Genomic DNA, 22,027 nt, shown 5'->3' on the forward strand with positions numbered 1-22,027 from the left:
CTTGGTTAGATTAAAGGGATTTTTCTTTTAGTTATAGTCTATATTTATTTTGTTAATGGCCTAAATTGAATTTTATGTAAATAGAAGGCACACCCTAAGCTCCCAGTGAAACAATTATTTGTCAGGAATTAAAAAAAAAAAAAAAGGCACCTGATAAAGTGCTAAGCATCACAAGAAAGTTCTTGTGTGGGTATTTTCACTATGTCTAAGTAATGCAATTATGACAATCTCTGTAGAAGTTGGGCACTAAGTGCCAGAAAGCGTAAGACAAACAATTCTCAGGGATATTTTTGCATTTGAAAAAGTACTTATTTTATCCTGTCATATAGAGAAATACAGATTAAATTTAAGAGCTTACAGAAGCTGTACAGAAAGGCAGCTGCACCTCAACATGAAGTTTGGTTTACAGAAGTTGCTGTTTCAAAGCCTGGCTTCCATGGATTGTGAAGGACTGGATAAGATACTCAAGCCTCCGGAAATCTCCTTCCTGCCATGGGCATTGCCCACGGCTTGCACTGTGACCCTGTATTCTAAGGACTTACAACAGGATGTCTTTTGGTGGGGACACAACTTGAAACGACATCTGATTTGCATAAATTTGAAGTTTAGTTCATCTTCTACCTCAGAAGTAAGGGCGAAGCATTTGACCATAAGAGGCAAATGAAACCAAATCCCTGCTCCAAACTGGCAATAAATCAAAGGATTATAAAAAGAAGGGAAAAGGAAATTAGAAGTGGAACCAATACGGTATTTTTCTCCCTGGTAACTGCAATAAACATAAAATTGGCTAGAAATCCTATTAAATTATCAAGCTATTCTATGACTAATATTTGAAAGCAGAGCTCTAATTGAAAGACATTCAGAAAATGGAATCCCCATTCTAAGGTTTTGATAGAATTTCAAGAAGAAACAAATGTTCCTCATGAACTTAATGGATTCTGGACTATTAAACCAGAAATAGGTTTTTTAAAGATGAGTGGCATGTGTAGAGAAAATATGCTAGTATTGGGAAGATACTGGTTTCCACATAAAGCATGAATACAGCAGAGTTGATAAAGTATGTGAGGAACACCAGAGCAGTTTCTGAGTTTTAGGACAAAAATGTACATACTTGAGATGATTTCTGGAACAGCATTTGTGCAGACTGTTGCATTGCAAAGTCCCTGTCAAACAGCCTGTCTTTATGGTCTACTGAACAAAAAAGAGGAGAGTACACTTGTGGAGATTAGGATTTCATTCCACGCTCCCCCAGGTGATTTCTCAGAGAACAAGCTACTTTAGCAAGGCCATATCTAACATTGTTCATGATGTTTCTCTAATGTTCCCCTGTACTTTCACTCTCCTTCCCCTCCAAGCTGCCAGCCAGTCCCTGCCACATCTGACCACCTCCTGATCACTACAGGGGCTGCTCCTGGCAGTGGACAGTCAGGGAGAGCAGGAGAAGGCAGGTTTACTGCTGAAGGACACTCTCTTCCCTTTCTAACAGTGCTGAGCCATATCAGAACTTGTGGTGCTTGACAGCAACAGCCTTACCACGGTTGGTGCTGGAGGAAAAACCCCACTGAGTGTCCCCAGCAGGTCCCTCTCTCATCCCTTCCCCTACAGCTGCTGTCACTGAAACAGCAATCAGCCTAATAAAGCCTGATAACCATCGTCCCACCAAGGAAGGGAAAAAGGTACAGCAGGGCTGGAAATATTCTCTGCCATTTGAGAAAGGCTTCCTGTCAGTTGCTGCTCTCTGCAGAAGAGTATGTTTAAACACACTACCTAGAAGACTGCTATTTTTAGTACAGTGGTGCACTTCAAAGCATTTCCTGCTCAGAAAGTCACACCAAAAGTAAAAGGAGAAAATGCAATGGCTCTGTTGCCTCCCAACACACTGATCTCCCTTGTAGAGGCCATCCCACTGCTGCTCTGCTGCAGTTTCCAGAGAAACTGCACACTCCAGTGACTAATTACTTAAAAATACAACATTCCTCAGGGAGGAGAAGTTTTAAATAAACCTGCAAAATAGGTAACACAAGCACATGGCTAATTTTTACATATGGGAGGAAAAAGGAGGGGGAAGGATGCAGGAGGATGGAAGAATTTAGCTCAAGAATCTGTGTTCTAGTCTTGTACTAAATAGTTCCAGCTTTGATCTAAATTTAGGCAATGAGCACTTCCTGTGGGAGACCATCTTCCAAAGCTGAAGAGTTTTGATGCTAAATATTTTCAGTGATTTTATAATTGGGGTAAAGTGATTATTTGTTTAAAGGCCTGGCCTTCAGACAGTTAAACACTTACATTATTCTGTACTCCCCACCATTTCCTCTCCTACTCCATGCTGGACTTCTGTTTATTCAGGTCCAGGCTTCACTGCATTTTAAGTGGGTTTTAAAGTTTTGTTTACAACCAACAGGAGCAACAAAAGCCCTTCTGTCATTATCCAGCAGTCTTCCATCACAGTGACAAGACTGGCTGCTCCATACCTTGGAGCTGAGGAAGCCCTCACCACTTTATCACAGCTCCTGCACTGCTTTGTGGTTTTCTGAACAAACCCAACTCCCAGACCTTTCTGTACCTCCGGTTCTCTCTCTCCTGGGACATAAACTCTGTCTTCAAATGTTAAGAAAAGGCAATACATCCACAGCCCACACTCCAACCCCCTCAAATCCCTCCCCAGCCTCAGAAACATAAAACCTAAAAATAAAAAATGAATGGACCATTCACTTTACGAAGTTCATCATTCAGGAGACCTGATTTTCAACTGCTTGAGGTTGGCAGTGCTTGTAGAGACTGAAGTCTCTTTCTTGAAAGCTGGTTTTATAGTTAGTCTCATGTTTACATTTAGGGTGAGACACAAGTTGCCTATGAAAAAGTAAAGCAGCTAGTTTAAACTGTTCACCTGTGCTACCACTTGTCAATGAGAATACCAGTAAAGAACAGCTTACCTCATCTCTTTTAGACACACATTAGGATAAGATTAAAAAATAGAAAATCCTGGAGTATTATTCTGTGTTTCCATCAGCAAAAAAAGGAGTTTGTAGGACTGCCTTGGACTAGACAACAAAGTTCTAGAGGGCACAGAACCTGTTCTCTGAGAATTGGTTTGTAAGCGAAACTGTTTCTTGTGTACTCCACAGAGATCATGAAAGAGAAAATTTAAATTCTTTTAGAAATTTAATTCTAGGGGAAGAAACCATCTGAAGGCCATGATTTTGATCTATGGATGAAGGGCATACATTTTTTTGTGATTATCAATTTTTACATTCTTGTTGAGTACCTAATTTTGGAGGATTGAAGATCTCTGCTTTCAATCTAGTACTGACTTCAATGTGTAGGATCTGAACTGGGAACTGAAATCTATCAGACATTTAAAAATATGCCATTCTTGCTAGCTTAGCTGTGAATTTCTTGATATCTGTATTTTTCTACCCTAATGAACTATCAGTTCTCAAAGAGAATCTAAACCCTACCACTACAAACACTAAAAAATACAGGGTTCTATTGAAAACTAAACTAACATCCAGGCTTGAGGATAAATCAGCGCAAATTTCAATGAGGAGAAATTAGTACAATTTGGCTTGGTTTCCCCTAAAGTGTGGGAAGGATTGAAAAACCACAATTGCTCCTACATAGTGGCAATAGTTGTCAAATTTTGTTGAAACAAAAGCAGCAAAGTAACCTTAGGAGTTGCCTGGATAACTGAGATTTTAACAATGCTGCATCTACACTGCAGTGACACATTTGGCCTCTATGTTTTGTGGTTATAACCACTGTTGAAAGAACTGTCTACTAGTAACAGACTGCCAAAAGGGCAAATAAAAAAAATGATAATCCAGTGTTGTGTCTTAGGGTTAAGAAAATGTCATCTATCCCTCCTCAGCCTCACAATACAATATAGAAAATATAAACAAAAATGTCTTTATGCACACATAATAAAAAGATACAATGGGTTAAAAAAATAAACAAGCTCAAACCTAGTCTACACATTAGAAAATATACAAAATTTTTTAAATTAAGGATATGGCTGTGAATGAGACACATGAACATTTGCATTGTATATGATATGATCATGATTTATAAACTAAGGCTTCACACACAGGGCTGCCTGGGGATTAATGACCAGCTGGGAGATTTGATAGTGTAGGACAAATCTAAGGATCATTAACTCCAGCTAGTTATAACCTTCCCAGAAAATGCTTTATACTAAAATTGATATTGTAATTACCCATTTTATAAATAATATAAACAGTAATACTGAAGGAGCAGATTGCTTTCACTGTGTCCCTTTTTCTTGCAAAGCTCTGAAAACTGGAGCACTCTGGGTGATGTGGACCTGCTGCTTTTGGAAAGTGAATTCTGCATGAAAGCCAGTGTGACATAACACTTCTTAGCACAGGTCCCAACAATACACCATTTATTATTGTGTTGGGCAGCACAGCAACAAGTGATCTTGCACAGAAAGGAAAGAAATTCTGAATGCAAAATCCAATGCAGATAACCTTGCATGAGGAGACAAGACCCCTGCACTGAATGATTAATCTTTCACAGAAACTTGAGGCTGAATATAAAGAATTTTTAAGATTACAAGAAAACCCCATCAAATCCTCCAAACTGGCACAGAAGTCTATTTGCTTTGATTTTAATTTGCAGGTCAAGCATAACATGAAGACCAGGAATGCAAAGTTGTTATCAGTCCTTTCAAACAACTCCTGTTCTTGAGCATGAACCTCTTTTCCACGGGAGGAGTGTAGCTGCTATGCTGGGCTAGGTCAAGGACCCATTTAGCAAGCACAACAGCAGTTCAACCACAGCCTGTGGGAAAAGCTGTCAATTAGGTAGCACTAACCAAGAGTCACGAGTATTTTCTCTTTGCCTGACTACCATCTGGGAAAGGCACCCTGCATTATCCATCTCCTCCCAGGCAGAGCCTGTGCTTTTACACAGTGTGATCATCACCAACTGGGAAACTGAGTGAAGACTGGATTTCAAAAGACAGGTAACAGCCTCCTGAAGTGCCAAGATGCTACTCTTAGTGAAAGTCAGATGGCAGGAATGCAGGCCTGCAACAAGTCATTCACACATAATGCAAAAAATTAGCTTACCTGTTCATTAGGCTCAAAGCTTATCTCTTCTTTTTCTGTCCTCATAGCTATTAACTTTGTGCTACCGGAAGGGTCTGTCTTACTGTCCAACCGCTCCAGTTTTGGGGGTATGTCTGGTAAACCAATATCTTTAGTATCATCTTTATCTAGCAAGTAGCGAAGTAGTGCATTATTATTCTTCTTAGGACTCGCTGGCTCCTGTTTAACAGTCACCTCTGAACCAGGAGCTGTGCTACTGGACTCCTGGTTCAGTTCTTTGCCTGTGGCCTCTGCTGTGAGCTTGGCCAAATCTACAGGAGAACTACTGTCCTGCAATAGTCTGTGCAAAATTTTATGCTTCTCCTTGAGCGAGGTTCCGTGTGCTGAACCAGACCCGGGCAACCCTCCCGTGGAGTCCTTGCTAATGTCTCCCATGGTACTGGACAAAGGTGAAGGCTCCATCTGATCTGATTTGGTGGTCAGCAACTGTAAGAGCTTTGTCTGGCTTTTTCCGTCGTGCAGTTTATTCTGTCCATCAGGTCTCTCGCCACTGACAACCGGTGGCATGCTGCTATCGCTGCTGTCTTTCTGTTCTCCTGAATGGCAGCTGCTCTCTGCTTGTCCAGTTGTACCTTCTGATTGCTCCCCATATATTCCAAAGCAGTCTTTAGAGTCCAGGCTTCCCATCTTGCTTAGCTGGGGAGGATTCATATTCACAGGGGAATTTTGTAAATTTCCCATTTTTAGGTCAGGTGAAGCCAACGACGATCCTAGAGAAACGCCGTGGCCCTCGCTGAGGGCCTGAAGTGCGTTCAGGGAACTGTTGGTGTAGTTATGGCTATTTCCTGTGCTGCTGCAGACTCCCACAGGTGAATGTAAGCTTCCTGCAGGGGAGAACTGACTGGGTGGGATGCGAGGACTTCCTGCCACTCCAGGGCTCACGCGATGCCTTGGGGAAAGCATAGAGTTTGGCTGCCCTGGGTTCATGCCGGGGCTGCTTTGAGAGGGGCTATTCATTTTTAGTGCATAGTTACTACCCTGAGGAGTGGATGCTTGTATGCTTGACACATGGTTCATTCCCCCTGAACCACCAAACCTGCCTGCTGGCATGCCCACTTGCTCCTTTGGGCCATTTATGGCAAAATTTATATTGCTACTGATGGTCATATCCTGACCTGGGTTCCCACTGCACATGGCCTGATGGGCAGGGCTGCTGGAACTAATTGGGTTCAATATCTTCCCCATTCCTTGTCCAGTCAAATCCTGATTCATTCCACAGACATTCTGCTCTCTATGTGGCAAGAGGAAGAAAAACAGCCTGTTAGCTAAATGACAGTGGCCAACTTGCAATTACATTACGGAAAAAGAAGCAAAACCCCAAACCTCACTTTAAAATAACACAAAACCCCTACAATCAAAAACAAATCAACAATTTGACAAAAGTGATATGCAACTCTCAACATGGCTGAACATTAACGATATGGTTTTTCAGTACCTCATTAGAAAACAGTGAAAGAGAGGAAAAACAAAATTAAACCTCATTTAAATGACAGTCATTAGAAATGCTGATAGGTTACAATTTCACACTCCCTTTAATGTACTTCTCTACAATTTGGCAAGAGCTAACTTCTAGAACTGAAAGAAATCTCATCTGAAACATATGACCCAACAAATACATGTTTTACAAGGCAGCTGCAGACAGCTGTTTGCTGGAGTTTTGAATTTCTCTAAGTTAGCCCCACCACAAGGCTGGAGTGGGCTATTTGCCCACCAAGTTCATAGTGAAAAGAAAGTTGAAAAAGTCACATTTTTACACTGCCAGAGTATTTCAATACTGCTCCAAAACAGCCTGTGAGCCAAGGGAACTACTGGATACTTGTTCAGAATGAGAACAGTCTGTTAGCAATCCAGTCCTACACAGGCATTTAGGAAAAGGGGAGAAGAAAAACAACAAACCACACACACAGGAGCTGAAACTTGTATTTTAGAGATGTAAGCCTCAAGACAGAAGAAAGAGAAGAGAGAGACACACACACACACACACACACACACACAGAGAAAAAGCTCTTGTGAGAGCACCTGAAGGTCACTTTTCTTTTCCTCAGTAGATTTTAATTAGTTTATGGGAGGATGTAATACACTTTTTACTCTGTGCTAAAACTTAAATTAGGAAAATCAGATATATTCCCAAATGCTAAAAGCTACAAAGGAGACAGAGTCAAGTAGGTTAGGAATGAAAAAAATGAGATTCTGACAAAAAAAATCAAATCAACTCTGGACTTCCAAAACCAAATATAAATGGAACATTCCTAATATGCATTCTCCATGAGACAAAAACCATTCCTATTTGCACAGTATAAGTAAGTGCAGATAAACCTTCAGTTTTGCTAAAGCATGAGTAGCAAAATAATTGAAAAATACAGAGTAGTTAATGTTCTTATTCTGTATTGGTTACCTTAGGTATAAAGGCAAGTGTGGAAAACATTAACTATAAAAAAGGGGTATTTTTAAAACCTTATTACAAATATAGTAGTACCAGCACTCTGCTTAAAAAAGTGTAAGAAAATTCATGAGTACCATTTAAAAATTATTAGTGCTTGCTTTTTTTGCTTTTTAAAATTTAAGATTTGGCACTTAATAAAATATTAGGTCTATTCAGCAATCCAAAGAAAACAAATTGTAGACAGCTTTTAGTCAGATCAATCTACAATTTCTCTAAAATGGTTTCAGTTATAATTATGTTTAGCACTGTTTTCTTCCTCTCAAGAAAAATGACACAGAGGATTGGGAATAAAGCCTGAAACAAAATCTGATACAAATATACCAGGACGTGCAATGACTTAATAAAAATCTGATGTTAAAGTTCTGATGTCAGTGATTGCTCAGTCCTGACTTTAGCATATTATTGTCTGTACTTTTTGGAAAAAAACCAAACTAACAGTAGTGACACTTCTTAGAATTGGACATATGAGAGCCACTAAGCCAAGCACCAGAAAAGACCAGGCACAAAGGGAATCAAAGAATTTAATAACACTTGTCTAAAGTGCAGTTCTAATACTCATAACATGTTTTTTAAAGAAGAACCAGAACCAACAACAGAATGTGAACTACAAGAATTCTCAGTTTTCTAGATTTAATTATTGTTGGAAAGTTTCTTGTATCTACTATGCAAAATACAGGAAATTAAAATACTGAAAATAAGAACATTGAAAAATCCAGCATGCCATTTTAAAATTCTGAAACAATCTTACAGTCTTTTCCTGCTGCAAGAATTGATTTCAAAATCTTACTTTGTTTCCATGATATCAGTTCTGGGTCAACAGAAATCTATCAGCCTTAAACAATCTATTTGCTTTGGCAACCTTGTGCTTTGCATGACTCTCAGCAGAGTGTGGATGGAAGGAAAGGGCCAGGGTTACCTGTGAAGCATATGCAAGGAGATGACAAGCTGAGGTTCGCTGGTCGTCTGAGAACGGATGAGCTTGCTCTTCGTTTGGGCAGAGACGATGGTGCCGTCCGACAGGGAAAAGCGATAAACGGGGCTGAAGGCCAGCCCCTGCCTCAGCACTGCGGGCAAGCACAACAACAACCCAGGTAAACTAAAGACAGACTGCAGGGCACGCAGCTCAGCTGCTCGACATCTGATGCTCAGCACTGATACCGCAGATGTGGCGCTAATTAAGCAAAACTAATAAAAAGATGATTTTGAAAATAAATACATGCGATGCGTACAGAAAAAAGGATCCCACATGCTGTAGGGTGATCAAATGAAAATCTGCAAGGAGTGACAGCAAGAACAGGAAGATAGTATGAAATAGAATGGATTCCAGGAGCAGACAGGAAGCTCTTGATGCCAATTTTACTTTTCATCAAATATGTGTCTAATTCCTTTTGTTCCTCAAACACTTTTGCATCGTACCATTACACCATGATGATTTGATATAAATGTCCTTAGTTTTTAGACCATCTGTTTCCATTAGCCTGTATATTCTCCTCCTTATTGCCCACCTAAATTGCCTTGCAACAGTTACTCTCACTACTTCTTTAATTTAAAAAATGCATAAACTCTTACCTAAGAACAATTAGAAATGAGAACTAGCAAGAGAAATTATTACTTTTAAAAGAACAAATACAATATATATATAGCTAAAAAATTACAAATAAAATTACTTAAATCAAAACTGGGGCTCTGCTACCCTTTCTCAGTGTTGATTGCATTTCAGGTTTGGGGTTTACTTCACTGTACACATTCTGCAGCCCTTTAAGTTTTTAATGTAAATCTGAACTTAAACAAATTCAGTTTTTTAACTTCCATACACCCCTGTGACACTTCTTTAATGAAATATTAAAACATGTTATGGAAAAGCACATCTCCCAAACATTTATTCTACTGTTCACTCTCTGCCATCAATGAAACAAGTGTGGTCACTTAAAATTTCTAGTCCAAAAGCAATCACATTAGGATTGCAGACATGAGAGAAGTAAAATACTTCGAAAATTTTCATATAATCATTTAGGGAAAAAGTAGGAATGAAACACTACAAATACATTTAATTTCTTATTTTTTCATACATCTATATTTTCTGTTGAGTTCTGTCTCTCTCTGTTTTATTTTAGTTTTTTTAATTAATATTACCATGTGATCTTCATTTCATTGCTAGTCTTTTAATATTTCCTGTTGTAATGAAATGATGTGGTTTTTCAAGTGTGGCCTTTATTTTTCTGGTCTACAGAGCTAGCACATTTTCAGCCTTGCAAGACTAGTTACGATTGCTTTCTTTCCCTGTCCCCCACTGTTATATATTGTTCTGCAAGGTTGCAAAGTATTATCTAGGCAGTGAGAAAACAGGAAGCACAATTTAAACAACCAGAAGGGGTTTTTCAGAGTAAAAATGTAAAGAAAAACAAAAACCTACAACAGTGAAACAATACAAAACAAAATTTCACTGTTAGGTATGTCATTGTTTCAGTTTAACCTTTGGGCACCAGAAGGTCCAAACCTCTTAACTTTAGCATATACCACATCAGGAAATTCCAGTACTCAATGCCAACAGGATACAAGTGAAATCTCTACTTAAATCATTTTCCAAACTAATTCTTTAAACAAACAAAAATGTTTCCATATTCCTCTTGAGGAAATGCTATTTTTCTGACAGTGGCCAATAAAAACTTACCATATATTCTGCATTTTACATTGAGAGATAATTTTAAAGCATGTTTTTTATTGTTTATCAAGCTAATGCTGCATTTTTTCACACTGTAATGCTGGACTACATGTAGGAGAGCATTACTTTCTTTGCTTTCATTCTCAAACCACAATGACTTGAAAACTGCAAGCACAAAGATGGTCCAGCCCAAGATACGACTCGTTTTTCTTCTCCATACTGCAGGTCAGGGGAGCAAAATATTTTAGCCATTACTCCTCTTCAGTGCTGTATCATTTGTAGGAAAGTAATTCCAGAGGTTTTCCCTCCTCTTACCACTCACTCTTTTCATTTTGACAAGAAGAAAAGAGCCCTCTCATTTAGATTAATTCTACAATTTACATGATGATCCTAAGCCACAACTGCAAAATGATACAGTATAAACTCCAAAACACTTATATTTTCACCACTTCATAGAAAGCTTAAGAAGGGACTCATTCAACCTTAGGACTCAGGGTAGTAGCTGCTAACTTGGTCAGGAATAACTTCAAGAAGACCGAAATAAAATGTTGGGATGCCATAACACATACCCCTAAATCATCTCTGGCACAAGTGGGTCCTTACCTTCAACTGCTATCTAAACCCCTGGTGTAATTTTAATTGCATATTGCCTTCTTCAGTTCTGTTTGAAATCACAGCACAAGGCTGTGAACTTTTAGCTCTTCTACTGTATATACCCCCAAAACTGTTATCTAAAATAACACAGCATTTCTGTGACCCCACATTTCTAAAAGACCACCTGAAGATTTCAGGAAAGCAGAACATATTAAAGAACATTTAACTAATGCCTCATGACTAAAGCTCTTTTTTTTGGTGTGTATTTGGTGGAATAATTTGATATTCCAGTTACAATTTAGTATCCAAGATGACATGTCTGTTGCTTAATGACCATGGTAACTATTTGTTACAAGCCAGCTGTAAACCCTGTTCTTTAAACATGAACCCAAAGAATGATGCTTCTGTACTGGAAATGTTCCAGCTATTCCCAATTGGTTTTGAAATTACTTTCCCATGGACTAGATAAGGTTATTTGCTTTTATTAATTTGGGTCTGTGTTACTAGAATTAGAAGTATAAGGGTTGTATGAAAAATCCCCACCCAGTCACTACCACAGAAACCTCATGGGGACCATTCCAAGTGCAGTACTTTCCTATTTCTTACCTGCCATAATCTTGACTAAGTAGATGTGCTTGTGGTATATCCTATAATACTTATCAGCTAGATGAAGTGCAACAATGTAGGTTTCCAAACAGTATGAGAGGTGCAGCTTTGGGAATTTACACTCAATGTTTCTCACAGGAAATGTGACAGTAAAAGTCCCTTTTGTAAAGAAAGGGAATACAGGCAATGAACTGCAATGTGTGAGTTGAGGTTTTGAAGAATAATGGTCAGTGAACATTTGGACAATATGCAAGGGTCTTTCCTTCCAAAATAATTTTGACATTTTGAAGATTTAAAACACACTCCAGAATGGCACAGTTGTAACAAGAAGGCTAAAACAACCAGTGAGAAAGCTGAAGACCTCCCTAGAGAGAGAGAGCCATCGGTGTGCTAAGTAAAACAGCCTGAGAAAGGGATTGTCAGTAGCTGGTGATTGTTCTGAAAGCATAACAAAGAGAGGACAACCAAGAGATACAAGTGGCAAAGAGGTTAAATATAAAAAGTACTTAAAGTATGAAACCTAACCTTCCTGGTGATGCCTCTTGGCAAAAGATATTTCCCCCTCGTGCTGTGAATGGAACCTCTGAATGCATCTTCTCACCAAATCCTCCCAGCCAGGTTTCATAGCTGCTCGCATGGTACTTGTGTCCAATGAAGTTATTTTGCCTGATATTAAATACATTAGAAAGTATTTGTTATAACAATTTCTCCAGTGAGGAAAAGGAAATACAATTAAAACCTTCTACTCTTATTTCACAATACCTTGAAGATCCTGGCGTGTAGTAAAGCTCTCTGATGAAGGAAGAAGTGGTCTTTCCTTCATTGGAGCTCTTCTTGCAACACAAATCAAGCAAGACTGCAAATCTTAGAGAAAAATGTTATTTCATTTTATTTTCATGAAAAGGGAAGACTTTTGCTTCCACAAAGACTTCAGAAATACTTTAAAAAAGTTCCTTAAGTCTATTCGGACCAAAATACAGATTTTGTACCAATAAATGCATAGACAAAACTCAGTAGATTTGTATCTTCATTACTTCCTAAAACATTAAATAAAACAGGAAAGGTGGGTTTGCTTTCTTTGAGAAGAAAAATTAACAAGGACTCCACCACAATCCATAAGTATTGGCACATGTTTATGAATCTACCTGTACTAGCTCAACCACTCAGGAAGTAAGTAATAAAAGAGAATATACTGCATGCACAAAGGGCACGTTTCTTCAACACTCCCCACTTCATATTTTCTAAGCCAAATTCCTTAAACTTGCCTCAAAGGCTTGCTGTTCCTGAGAACTCACCTTCACAATAACCATTTTTACTTACCTGAATACTTACAAAACAATCTGAGGAAATTTACCTGCTGAAGTAGTAAATGGGAAAGGAAATGGTGAACCACGATTGTCTTCCAATTCTAAGAATTCAAAAAATTGCCCTTTGAAACCTTCTTCCTAGTCAGCTACATTTTTTTTACAATTTCAGCAATATAAAACTAGGGTATCTGCCTTTGAGGTAAACAGAATTTCTCTCAGTTCTCTCAGCTGGTTTAACGAATAGGTGCATGCAGCAAGTGTATATCCTCATAGCCAAGACACAAAATCACATTTCTACAGTTAAATAAAAAAACTCCCGAACCTAAGAATTTTTCCAATTTTCAGGACTTAGAGGTCAACTTTATCAACTGCTCTGAAAGTGCATTAACACAAACTGGAAATGGTAATTACCTTCACCATCCTCCTTGAAGGAATTTGGTTGAGAAACAGCAAAGCACTGCATAGTTTCATATTTCTGATGTGCTTCCTGGTTATCGTGGCCTTCTTCAGAATCAGCCAGAGGTTTGACCAGCATGCGACAATTGAAGGTATGGCTGTTCCGCCTAGGAGTGTCACCAGACCAGGATCCCCCATTCACTGAGCAAAAGCAAAATCAGACAGTGAGACAAAGCTGGTACCAGGCATTTCTGCTGCTTATCCACAGGAAATTAATCAAGATGTTTTACAAACTGGTTGGGAAACAAGCTCATTTAACAACAACAATGATTTAATTTTAATATTAAAGCCCAAACCAGCACATAACTAGGTCATTTATAAAATTAACAGATTTTAAGAGCACTGCTAATTTGTTCAGCTATTATGCTTTCACAAGTGACTCAAAATGACATCGTAGAAAAGCAGAATAAAAGTCTAAATATTGGTGCATGTAAAAGTTATGCAGCACAGCAAAAGCCTACTGGGTAGATCAAGTTGATTTATGAGACTGAAAAAAATAAGACAGTATGTAGGATCTTTCCAGCAAACTTAAAAGGTACTACTAAAAGGCATGGCTGCATTGTATAAAAATCTCTGTCCAGGTTAGAAGGGAAAGAAATGAAACTAATATGCCTTTATAAAACCAGGAAGCAATACAATAGGGAATATATTGAAACACACAGTCACAGCTACAATGGGAAAGATTGAAGGGTTGAAATGACCTGGGTGGAGCTATGGATAAAACTAAAGCCTAACACAGTGCTTAAGACAAGTAAAAAAAGAAACAAAATCCTGAGATGCACAAATATAGGTACTGGACATCAGTCAGAGCGAATCACTGTTACACCACATTAGGAAATGGCAGGGTCATATTTAAAATACTCTTTGCTTGCCCTCTTCAGTTATAAAATGCAATAAATGCAGTAATATATTGACTTTAGCCATTTACATTTTTGCTTCTTCAGAGTATATAAGTACAGTAATAAAATGCTAAAGTGAATTGAGCAATACTTTTTAAACTGCTCTGAGTAAATGAGGAACTCAGTATTGACTTTCTCTTTCTTTTCATCTCCTCCAACACTCAAGGACATTAAAACTAATATTAATGAATCCAAAAATGGCTGCAACTAACAAAAACAGGTTTTGAAAGTTAAGAGTTAAGTATTGCTGAGAACAAAACCATTGAAATAAAAGTTCTAACATAAGCAGGTTTCTGATTTTTCTTTTATATTTCTTCTTTCCTAGGCCATTTTTGGAATAAGCAGCCTAGACAGAGAACTAACAGAGAGTTCACATAGCTAATGCTGTCTTTTAGTGATTCACTCTGGAGATCCATTAAAAAATATCAGCTAACATGAATTACTAAAAGCAATTTTAACAAAGAAGAATTTGAAAAGAGTGGAGAATGCTTTTGAGAATAATATTAATCATTCATAGTCTATATATACATTAAAAATAAATAATGTATATGATGAAACTGTAAGTAGTGTCAGGACATTAACTTCAGTTATTTAAATGCTGACTTACAAAACCAAAGTTAAATAAGTAATGGTACAATATCAGGAAAAGTTATATACCTAAAGATTTTGGCAGCAGGATTTTGACAAATTCATTGTGGTCCCCTACATGCAGGATGCTGTATATGCTTGTGTTCATCAGCTCTTCTTGGTTGTACCTCAGGTACTGTGTCACATTCTCAGAAACAAACACAACGTTACCCTCTGGGTTCACTACAAAGAAGAACCCATCTAGGGCCTAAAGGGGGAAAAACAGAAAACCAGAGAGAGAGAAAAACATAATAGCAAACAATCAGATTAACAAAATACACAGAAAATAAATACAGAAGACATAACTGATTTTTTCCATTTCCAATCTTCTCCATTCAGAAGACATAACTGATTTTTTCCTCACCCATCCCAGTTCTTACATTATTGTCTCTAAGAGCAAAGGACACATTTCAGATTGAGCATCTAATCTTACTTATATGACAGCAGTGTAAAAGCACAGAAAGGTACACACCTTGCAAAATAATGAAATCCACAATCTCCAAGCACAATTGCAGATGGTAGAAATATATCATCCCTCTAATTTTATGTCATATGAACAGATAAAGGGTGAATACAGTTAAACTTAAAAGCACCAAAGCTTTTTGTCTAAGCATTCAATTAACAATCTACACAGACTTCTGCAGCTTTGCCTGATTTATTCACCTCTCGAAGGATTGGCAGGAAATCACTAGAAGAGTTGTTAGTTATTGTATCTCCAGGGACAGAAATAAATTAGAAAAACAGGCCACCCACAATTCATTGTGGGTCAAAACCAAGTGGATCCATACTAAATCTGAACACAGCTCACTGCAAAACAGTCTGGACAAGGAGGAGCTGCCACAGCAAGCACCAGGCATTTTTGATTTGACCCAACTTGTATACTGTACAACTCATGTGTTGGTCTAAGCAGGCAGTTCTGTCCACTGGTTACAGAGAGATGTTTAAAACATTGCACATTACTGAGCAGTTAGCAAATCCAGACAATAAAAGAGAATGCTTAGGATGGATTTCGTTTCCACCTTCAGCCACCTAGCAGAAGGCTAAAGAGAAGACAGAACCTGGCTCTAGGCTAGAGGTTCACAAGGGAAGGATGAGATGCAACAGACACAGGTTGCAAGTCAGGAAATGTCATGGAGATACAAGAAAAAAAAATTCCACCACGAAGGTGGTCAGATATGGGAAGAGACTTCAAAACCACCTTCCAGAGATATTCAAACCTTGGCTGGACTCGGCTCTGGGCCACCTGCTCTACTCAGACCAGACTGCAGTGGAGGTAGGAATACACAAGCTCCAGAGGTTCTTCCCAAACTTAGTTAAGTTAAGTTAGATGATGATTCTGCTCCAGGGGAGGGTCAGTGAAAGCACAATGCAAGGGGAGCAGCTGAGCCAATGGCTGACAAATGCTTTCTTTGTTCTATTTTAAAATTAAAACATAATAAAACCCACAAATAAATGTGTAAGTGTGTACTTTCCCTGACTGCCTCTAAATTAAGATAAACCAGGTCTTTTTGTCCTCTTGTTGGCACAAATTCTAATCTCTGGCATTGTTTTTTATCATTGCCTTCTTTTTGTTTCTGGTAATTTTTGGTTCCTCTTGTTGATTCGTTTTCTGTGTGAGCTCCATCCTTTATATGTAGTTTCTTAACATCCATTACATTTTCCTGCTGAGTAGTATTTATTTTAACTAATAAATATTTACAAATAAGTTAATAAATTGAGGCTCTAGTATAATTTTCAGCATAATAATTTCTAGTATAATAATCAACATCTCTGCTATGGATTAGTGTTTTAGGCTGCATTTCACCACCATTTAAAGCCAGTGTAAGCATGGCCTGTTTGATTTAGTAGTTCCTACACCACAACAGCAACCTGTACTGTGTGAGGCTATGAAGAGCTGGACCAGAGAGCTGAGTTGGCTGAAAACTAATTAAAGAAAAAAAAGATGCTAGCCACATCAATCCCCAGCTGGCCAACCATAGAAGCCATGGTATTTAGAGCTGGCAGAAGGGTGTGGGTTTGGCTGAACCATCCTGCTTGGCAGCTGTCCACACATTAATTCACAGGGGCTGCAAAACCAAAGCTATCACAGATGTTTATTGGAGTCCTAAGGAGAAAATTTTCAAAGGTGGAGATGGCAAGCAAGAGATTATGAGAGTTACTGGCATCTCACAATAATCTGCAGTTTTCCCTACTGTTTCCTAGAGTGGCAACTTGTTTGGCAGAGAAGTGCTCTCTGTGCTGTTCCCTCACAGCTGTTTCTTGAGTTGATCACAGATGTGGCCATCTGGGCTTAGAGCAACAAAGGCCCCCATATTTCAGTCTCTCATTTCTTTCCATTCTTTTAAGAAAATAATCTTGCAGGTAAGCAGTAGCAGGTTTTTGAGGAAGTTAGTGCACCTAGACACTTGAATATTTTAGAAGCCTCCACTTTTGCAGTAATTTCTTATTTCTGTTCCCAGATGTGAGCCGCCACAATCAAAAAACTTTTCTTCAGAACTATTGGGAAAATGGGTGAACAAATAATGGACAATATGATGGAAGAGAAATCAAGAAAACAGATATTTTAGATTATATATTGGAACAGAAAATACATTTGTGTTCTTTGAGATGTTGTCATCTCTCTCTTGACTATTTTTCCACAGTTTCTTCCTATCTACTTTATGCTTTAAGCAAGAAATATGTTAAAATATTCCTCAGAGGCAGCTGCCTGATGAATTTTACTCACTTTCTTCAGCTGGAAACACTCATTATTTTGAGTATTCTTCAGTTTTATTCTCTAATAAAAACATACAATAACATTTCTAAACCAAATCAACTAATAAACTGTTCATTAGCATTGCAATTTTTATTATTATTTGGCAATGAGAAAAGGTAGGGGGTTTTTAAGAGGTTGTATAAAAGAGTTCTGTAAAGATTAAATAACTGAATTGCATTTCCTTAAGGTGATAAAGACACAAAGAAAGTATCTGTAGTCTTTCCACAGCAAATACAGAACAACTTTCAGTCCTTTTTAAGTTTCCTGGTGCAAAAGGACTGTGGTTCATTTATTTCCACAATGTTTCATTGTTCATATGCAAAGGAAAACTAAATTAAATGGAACAACAGAATAAATGGTTGATTTTACATGTCATGTTTGCTGCAGTAGCCAATCACACAAGATAAGCCATGAAAAATATAATCTTATTCTTATTTTCCTTGTCCTTACAAAACAGTCCTTACAATTAAATTAATAGAAAATTAAAGATAAATTTTAACATAGCAGTGTAAGAGATGAATGCATAACCTTGTTCAATAGCAAAAACAACATTGAATTCAGTGTGTATGTATAATAAATATTAAATAAAATAAATTAATTTGTTATCCCCACTTTTCAAAGAACAATGCCTCCAACCTGTCTAATCTTATGTTTTGCAGTGTGAATTTGGAGCCCTTATTTCATGAACAGTATAGAAAACTATGTCTTCTTTCGACCAATTATGAAAAATAAAGCAGATACTTAAAACTGTTATACAGGCATTCAGAAATGACAGAATAATTATGCTTCTGCCAAAGCTGGTTCCCTTAGCTTTATTCAGAGTTTGTGTTTTATGTTACCTAAAGTTACATTTATTCTTCCTTACAGATGAAGTCCACAGTCAGAATGGGATGGGAATAAACAGTTTGCAAGTGAGTTTAAGCAGATAAAGCAGTAGGGCACATGACATAAGGATCCCTGATAACATACCTACCCAACATTACTGCTAACACACATTTGCAAGCTAGGCTTGAATCATACAGCCTTTTGGGGTATCAAAATAACTGCTAAAATGAGACAGAAATCTTAACTGAACAAACTGAAATACACATCCTGAAAATCTCTCCTAGATTACTTTCAGATTCTAGAGGGAAGAGTCCTGCTTCAAGTGCTGAAATGATAAAATATTAAAGCAGTATAGCAATGACATGCAATTTTAGAGGAATATTACTTATATAACTTGTATACTACAGTACACATAAGTCAATGTTTAAGTGCAACAGGTCTTCCACAGCTGTTGTGGTTCAGAAAAAATAAAACATGCACAGACACCCAACACTTGCTGTCAGCTGAAGCCCCTCAAGCTGTCTATGTTACAAAGAAGCAGAACTCTCTGGGCCTCTCCCTACTTCAAGCTGAAGAGAGTTTCATCACTGAATGCAAGAGAAATAAATATGCTGCCTAGTCTTTAGTGACATAATCCCAAGTAGCCAGGATGGTTTGTCTCTCTTGACCATTCCTTTACAGCAACCTCTGACTACACTTTTCATTTCATTCATCCCAGGAGGAGCAGAACTGCCCTAAATACAGGGATTTTGTGCTCTTTACCTCAAGCATCATCGGTCCAAGTGCATCCTTGTCGATGACACTTTGACCTGTAGACGATACATCTGCTTTTTGCACTTCATCTTCATTAGCTGCTGCTGCTTTTTCTGCAAGAGAGAATACCATGTGTTAAGCGACAGAAGACTGATCTCACTGATACACCAAGAGCCCACAGAGCACTGAGAAGAGCTGTGAAATGCTTACAGTGCAACAGTTCTGAAAATGAGATTAGACAGTCTCCCATAATGATTCAACAGAAGCACAGCTAGCCTATTTGCTTCTCAGTTTTCAGGTCTTGTGATACAAATGAAATAATTTCTCATGTTTCTCAGCTAGACATTTCACCAAACTACAGAGTCTAACACTGGGCAAAGACAAGGGCTCTTTATGAAGGTGCAGTGGGCAAAAACTAGGCTCAAGGTGTAGTCAAAGACTGATCTAAAAGAGCAGGCAAAGCTTACAGCTGCAGAGCTTTTCCATGACCGCTATATTTAGAAGGAAAAACATAAGTCCACAATCTACGGTTTCAGTACCGAGAAATAGCGGCCTCAGTTCTGCTCCCATGTCTCCACCCACGTTCTTACTATCACATCATTTTCATACCACCTTATTTACCAATATATTATTAGAACTACATACAATTTCAAGTGCTGCATTTGAAAACTGCAGGCCAGAAAATAATGATTTCAGTTACTGGAACATAATGCCATATGTTAAAATGTGTTGTATACAGCATTACAGGTTACACCCAACTCCAAATGTAAGGGATATTCACAGAAATTTCAAACCTAGTGGGCTTATAATTCCTATCAAGTAATGAACAGTATTAATTTTTCTATTTCAATAATGCTATTTTTGTTTAAGGATGAATTAATAAAACTAATAAAACCACTATGTAAAATACATATTCTAATGCACATTGTACATTGTAAATTAATGAAACCAGTTACTTTTTGTTGTTAGTTCTATACTCAAAACAAAATTTGAGTTCTATACTCAAAATAATTTTACTATTTTTCAAGCAGCAGTTATGTAAAAGCTAGGGCCATCCTGCAATCTAGAATATTAAAAATAATATAAATTTCTTATTTTTTTAATATAACGCAATAAATTATTTTACTAAACATGAAAGCACACTGAAATTTTAACAAGAATTTATGTCTTCAACAATAAACTCGAAGAACATTCATTGTAGGAATTACTGAAAGTACCATGTGCAGATGGAACAAAGGGCCTTTGGAAAATCACCGAGAGTGAAAATTAAAAAAATCAGTCATGCAAATTAAAATGTATCCAAGTATACAGTATTTTCCACTATCTGTAGATCTGCAATAATGCAGGTAAAGTTCTTCTGAATTTCCCTGGCACAGGTTTTAAGGTCAGTGTGAATATGTGCTGCTCAGACACAGAGTAAAGGAGCTGCTTTTGTGAAGCCCTGGGTGTTCTCCTGTCAGCAATCACCTGCTGGCAATAAGGCTTTGGTCACTTGGGCTGTCTCATCCTAGATTTCTATGGTTTTTTGCTTTCATGAAAAGACTCACAAAAATTTTAGCTGTCTTCTTAGGTGTTATACACTATATAACACCATTGTGAATAATGATTTAGCAAATTGCTCTGAAGATGGAGTTGCAGCTAACCATCTAATTTTAAATCACTCTGATTAGCATAATCTCATAGAAATAAATTCACTAGAAAGAACTATTAACATTTCCTCTGCCACTTGAACTCACAAGGACATAAAATTAGTATCTCTGGTTTAGACTAGGGATGGGATTTTATTTTTTTCCTTACCTCTCCTGTTTTGGCAAAAAGCAGAAATTAGGTGTAACAGAAAAACAATTGAACAATCCTTCCCATGCTACAACACAGCAGAGTTGGCACCATATGATGATACGAAACTGAAAACATGTTCTAAAAATTCTAAAAGAACTCTAAAAATAGAGTTGAGCTTTTAATAAAGCCAGTGATGATATCTGTTTCCCATCTGTTCCTGCTAGCATAAAGTGATCTCTTATTTTCACACTGCAAAGTATTAGAATGGACAGGGATACCAGCTTCTTGCTCTCATTTGACCACTGTTTCAGCCATTGATACTATCTTGATTATGGGAGAACATGGAATTATTCTCTCTGAGCCAGGAATGGAGGGGCTGCAGATATGATCCAACAATGGTGTGAAAGCACATTCATTACAGTTTCCTTATGTCACCAGTTTACAGACTACTTTTACTGATTATTTTTACATAATACGAAATATTTGCTGCTGATTTTTTCACTCTTACAACCATGGGGTTTATACATTGGTAAAAACAATGGTTTGCTTTCATGCACACTGATGAGGTTTTATACAAAGGAAAAAGAGGACATTTTAAATTATTATAATAGTAATCAATACAGAAGCTGCAATACCAGGTCAGACCAAGGATCTCTCAAACCTCACATCCAGTTCATGAGAACCACTGCTTTCCTCTCCACTTCCCTCTTTTCTCCATTTTGATTGTTTGATCCCTGACTGCTTCTGCTTCATCACCAGCTGTCCCTCACAACCATCTGACTTCCTGATTTTCTTTTCCGTTTTACACTCTTTTCCTCAGAGAGCCCAACATCTTTGTGCAATCAATAAACTCAGTGCTTTCTCAAGGAAAAAGTGTAATGAATGGAGAAAATATGAAAATTCTATTTCTACTCGAATGTTACCTACCCGCTTTTCCCAGAGATGGTGACAATGTATCACTCATGAACTAGTAATACTCAATGCTCACTGCTCATGAACTTTGGCTAGGCACTCTGAAAAGCAGTATAAATCACAAGTGCTCCAAAATGATGGACTTCCTAATTGCATCTGTAACTTAATTGGGTAAGAATTCAAGTAGCTGGAGAGCTTAGAAGAGGCTACACATCCAGGCCACAAGCCACACTTAAATTTAAGTGGCATTTTATAGGAAACCTAGGCCTCAGACAGCCTC

The 22,027-nt window shown here is 37.8% G+C and overlaps 1 protein-coding gene across 5 annotated transcripts in view; it reads right to left on the bottom strand.

The window, feature by feature from the left end:
* The window catches only part of NCOA2 (nuclear receptor coactivator 2), a 188,226-nt gene that overhangs the window by 31,964 nt on the left and 134,235 nt on the right, over positions 1–22,027 (bottom strand). For all 5 annotated transcript variants that reach the window (XM_077186425.1, XM_077186430.1, XM_054636477.2 and 2 more), the window contains 7 exons: positions 19,066–19,169; positions 14,754–14,931; positions 13,153–13,338; positions 12,197–12,298; positions 11,960–12,100; positions 8,489–8,636; positions 5,091–6,360 (listed from right to left, as the gene is read on the bottom strand). In XM_077186425.1, the coding sequence (XP_077042540.1) occupies positions 5,091–6,360; positions 8,489–8,636; positions 11,960–12,100; positions 12,197–12,298; positions 13,153–13,338; positions 14,754–14,931; positions 19,066–19,169 (2,129 nt within the window). The remainder of the gene's footprint in view (positions 1–5,090; positions 6,361–8,488; positions 8,637–11,959; positions 12,101–12,196; positions 12,299–13,152; positions 13,339–14,753; positions 14,932–19,065; positions 19,170–22,027) is intronic.

The sequence above is a fragment of the Agelaius phoeniceus genome, chromosome 1 (genome assembly GCF_051311805.1).
Source record: "Agelaius phoeniceus isolate bAgePho1 chromosome 1, bAgePho1.hap1, whole genome shotgun sequence".
Taxonomy (NCBI): domain Eukaryota; kingdom Metazoa; phylum Chordata; class Aves; order Passeriformes; family Icteridae; genus Agelaius; species Agelaius phoeniceus.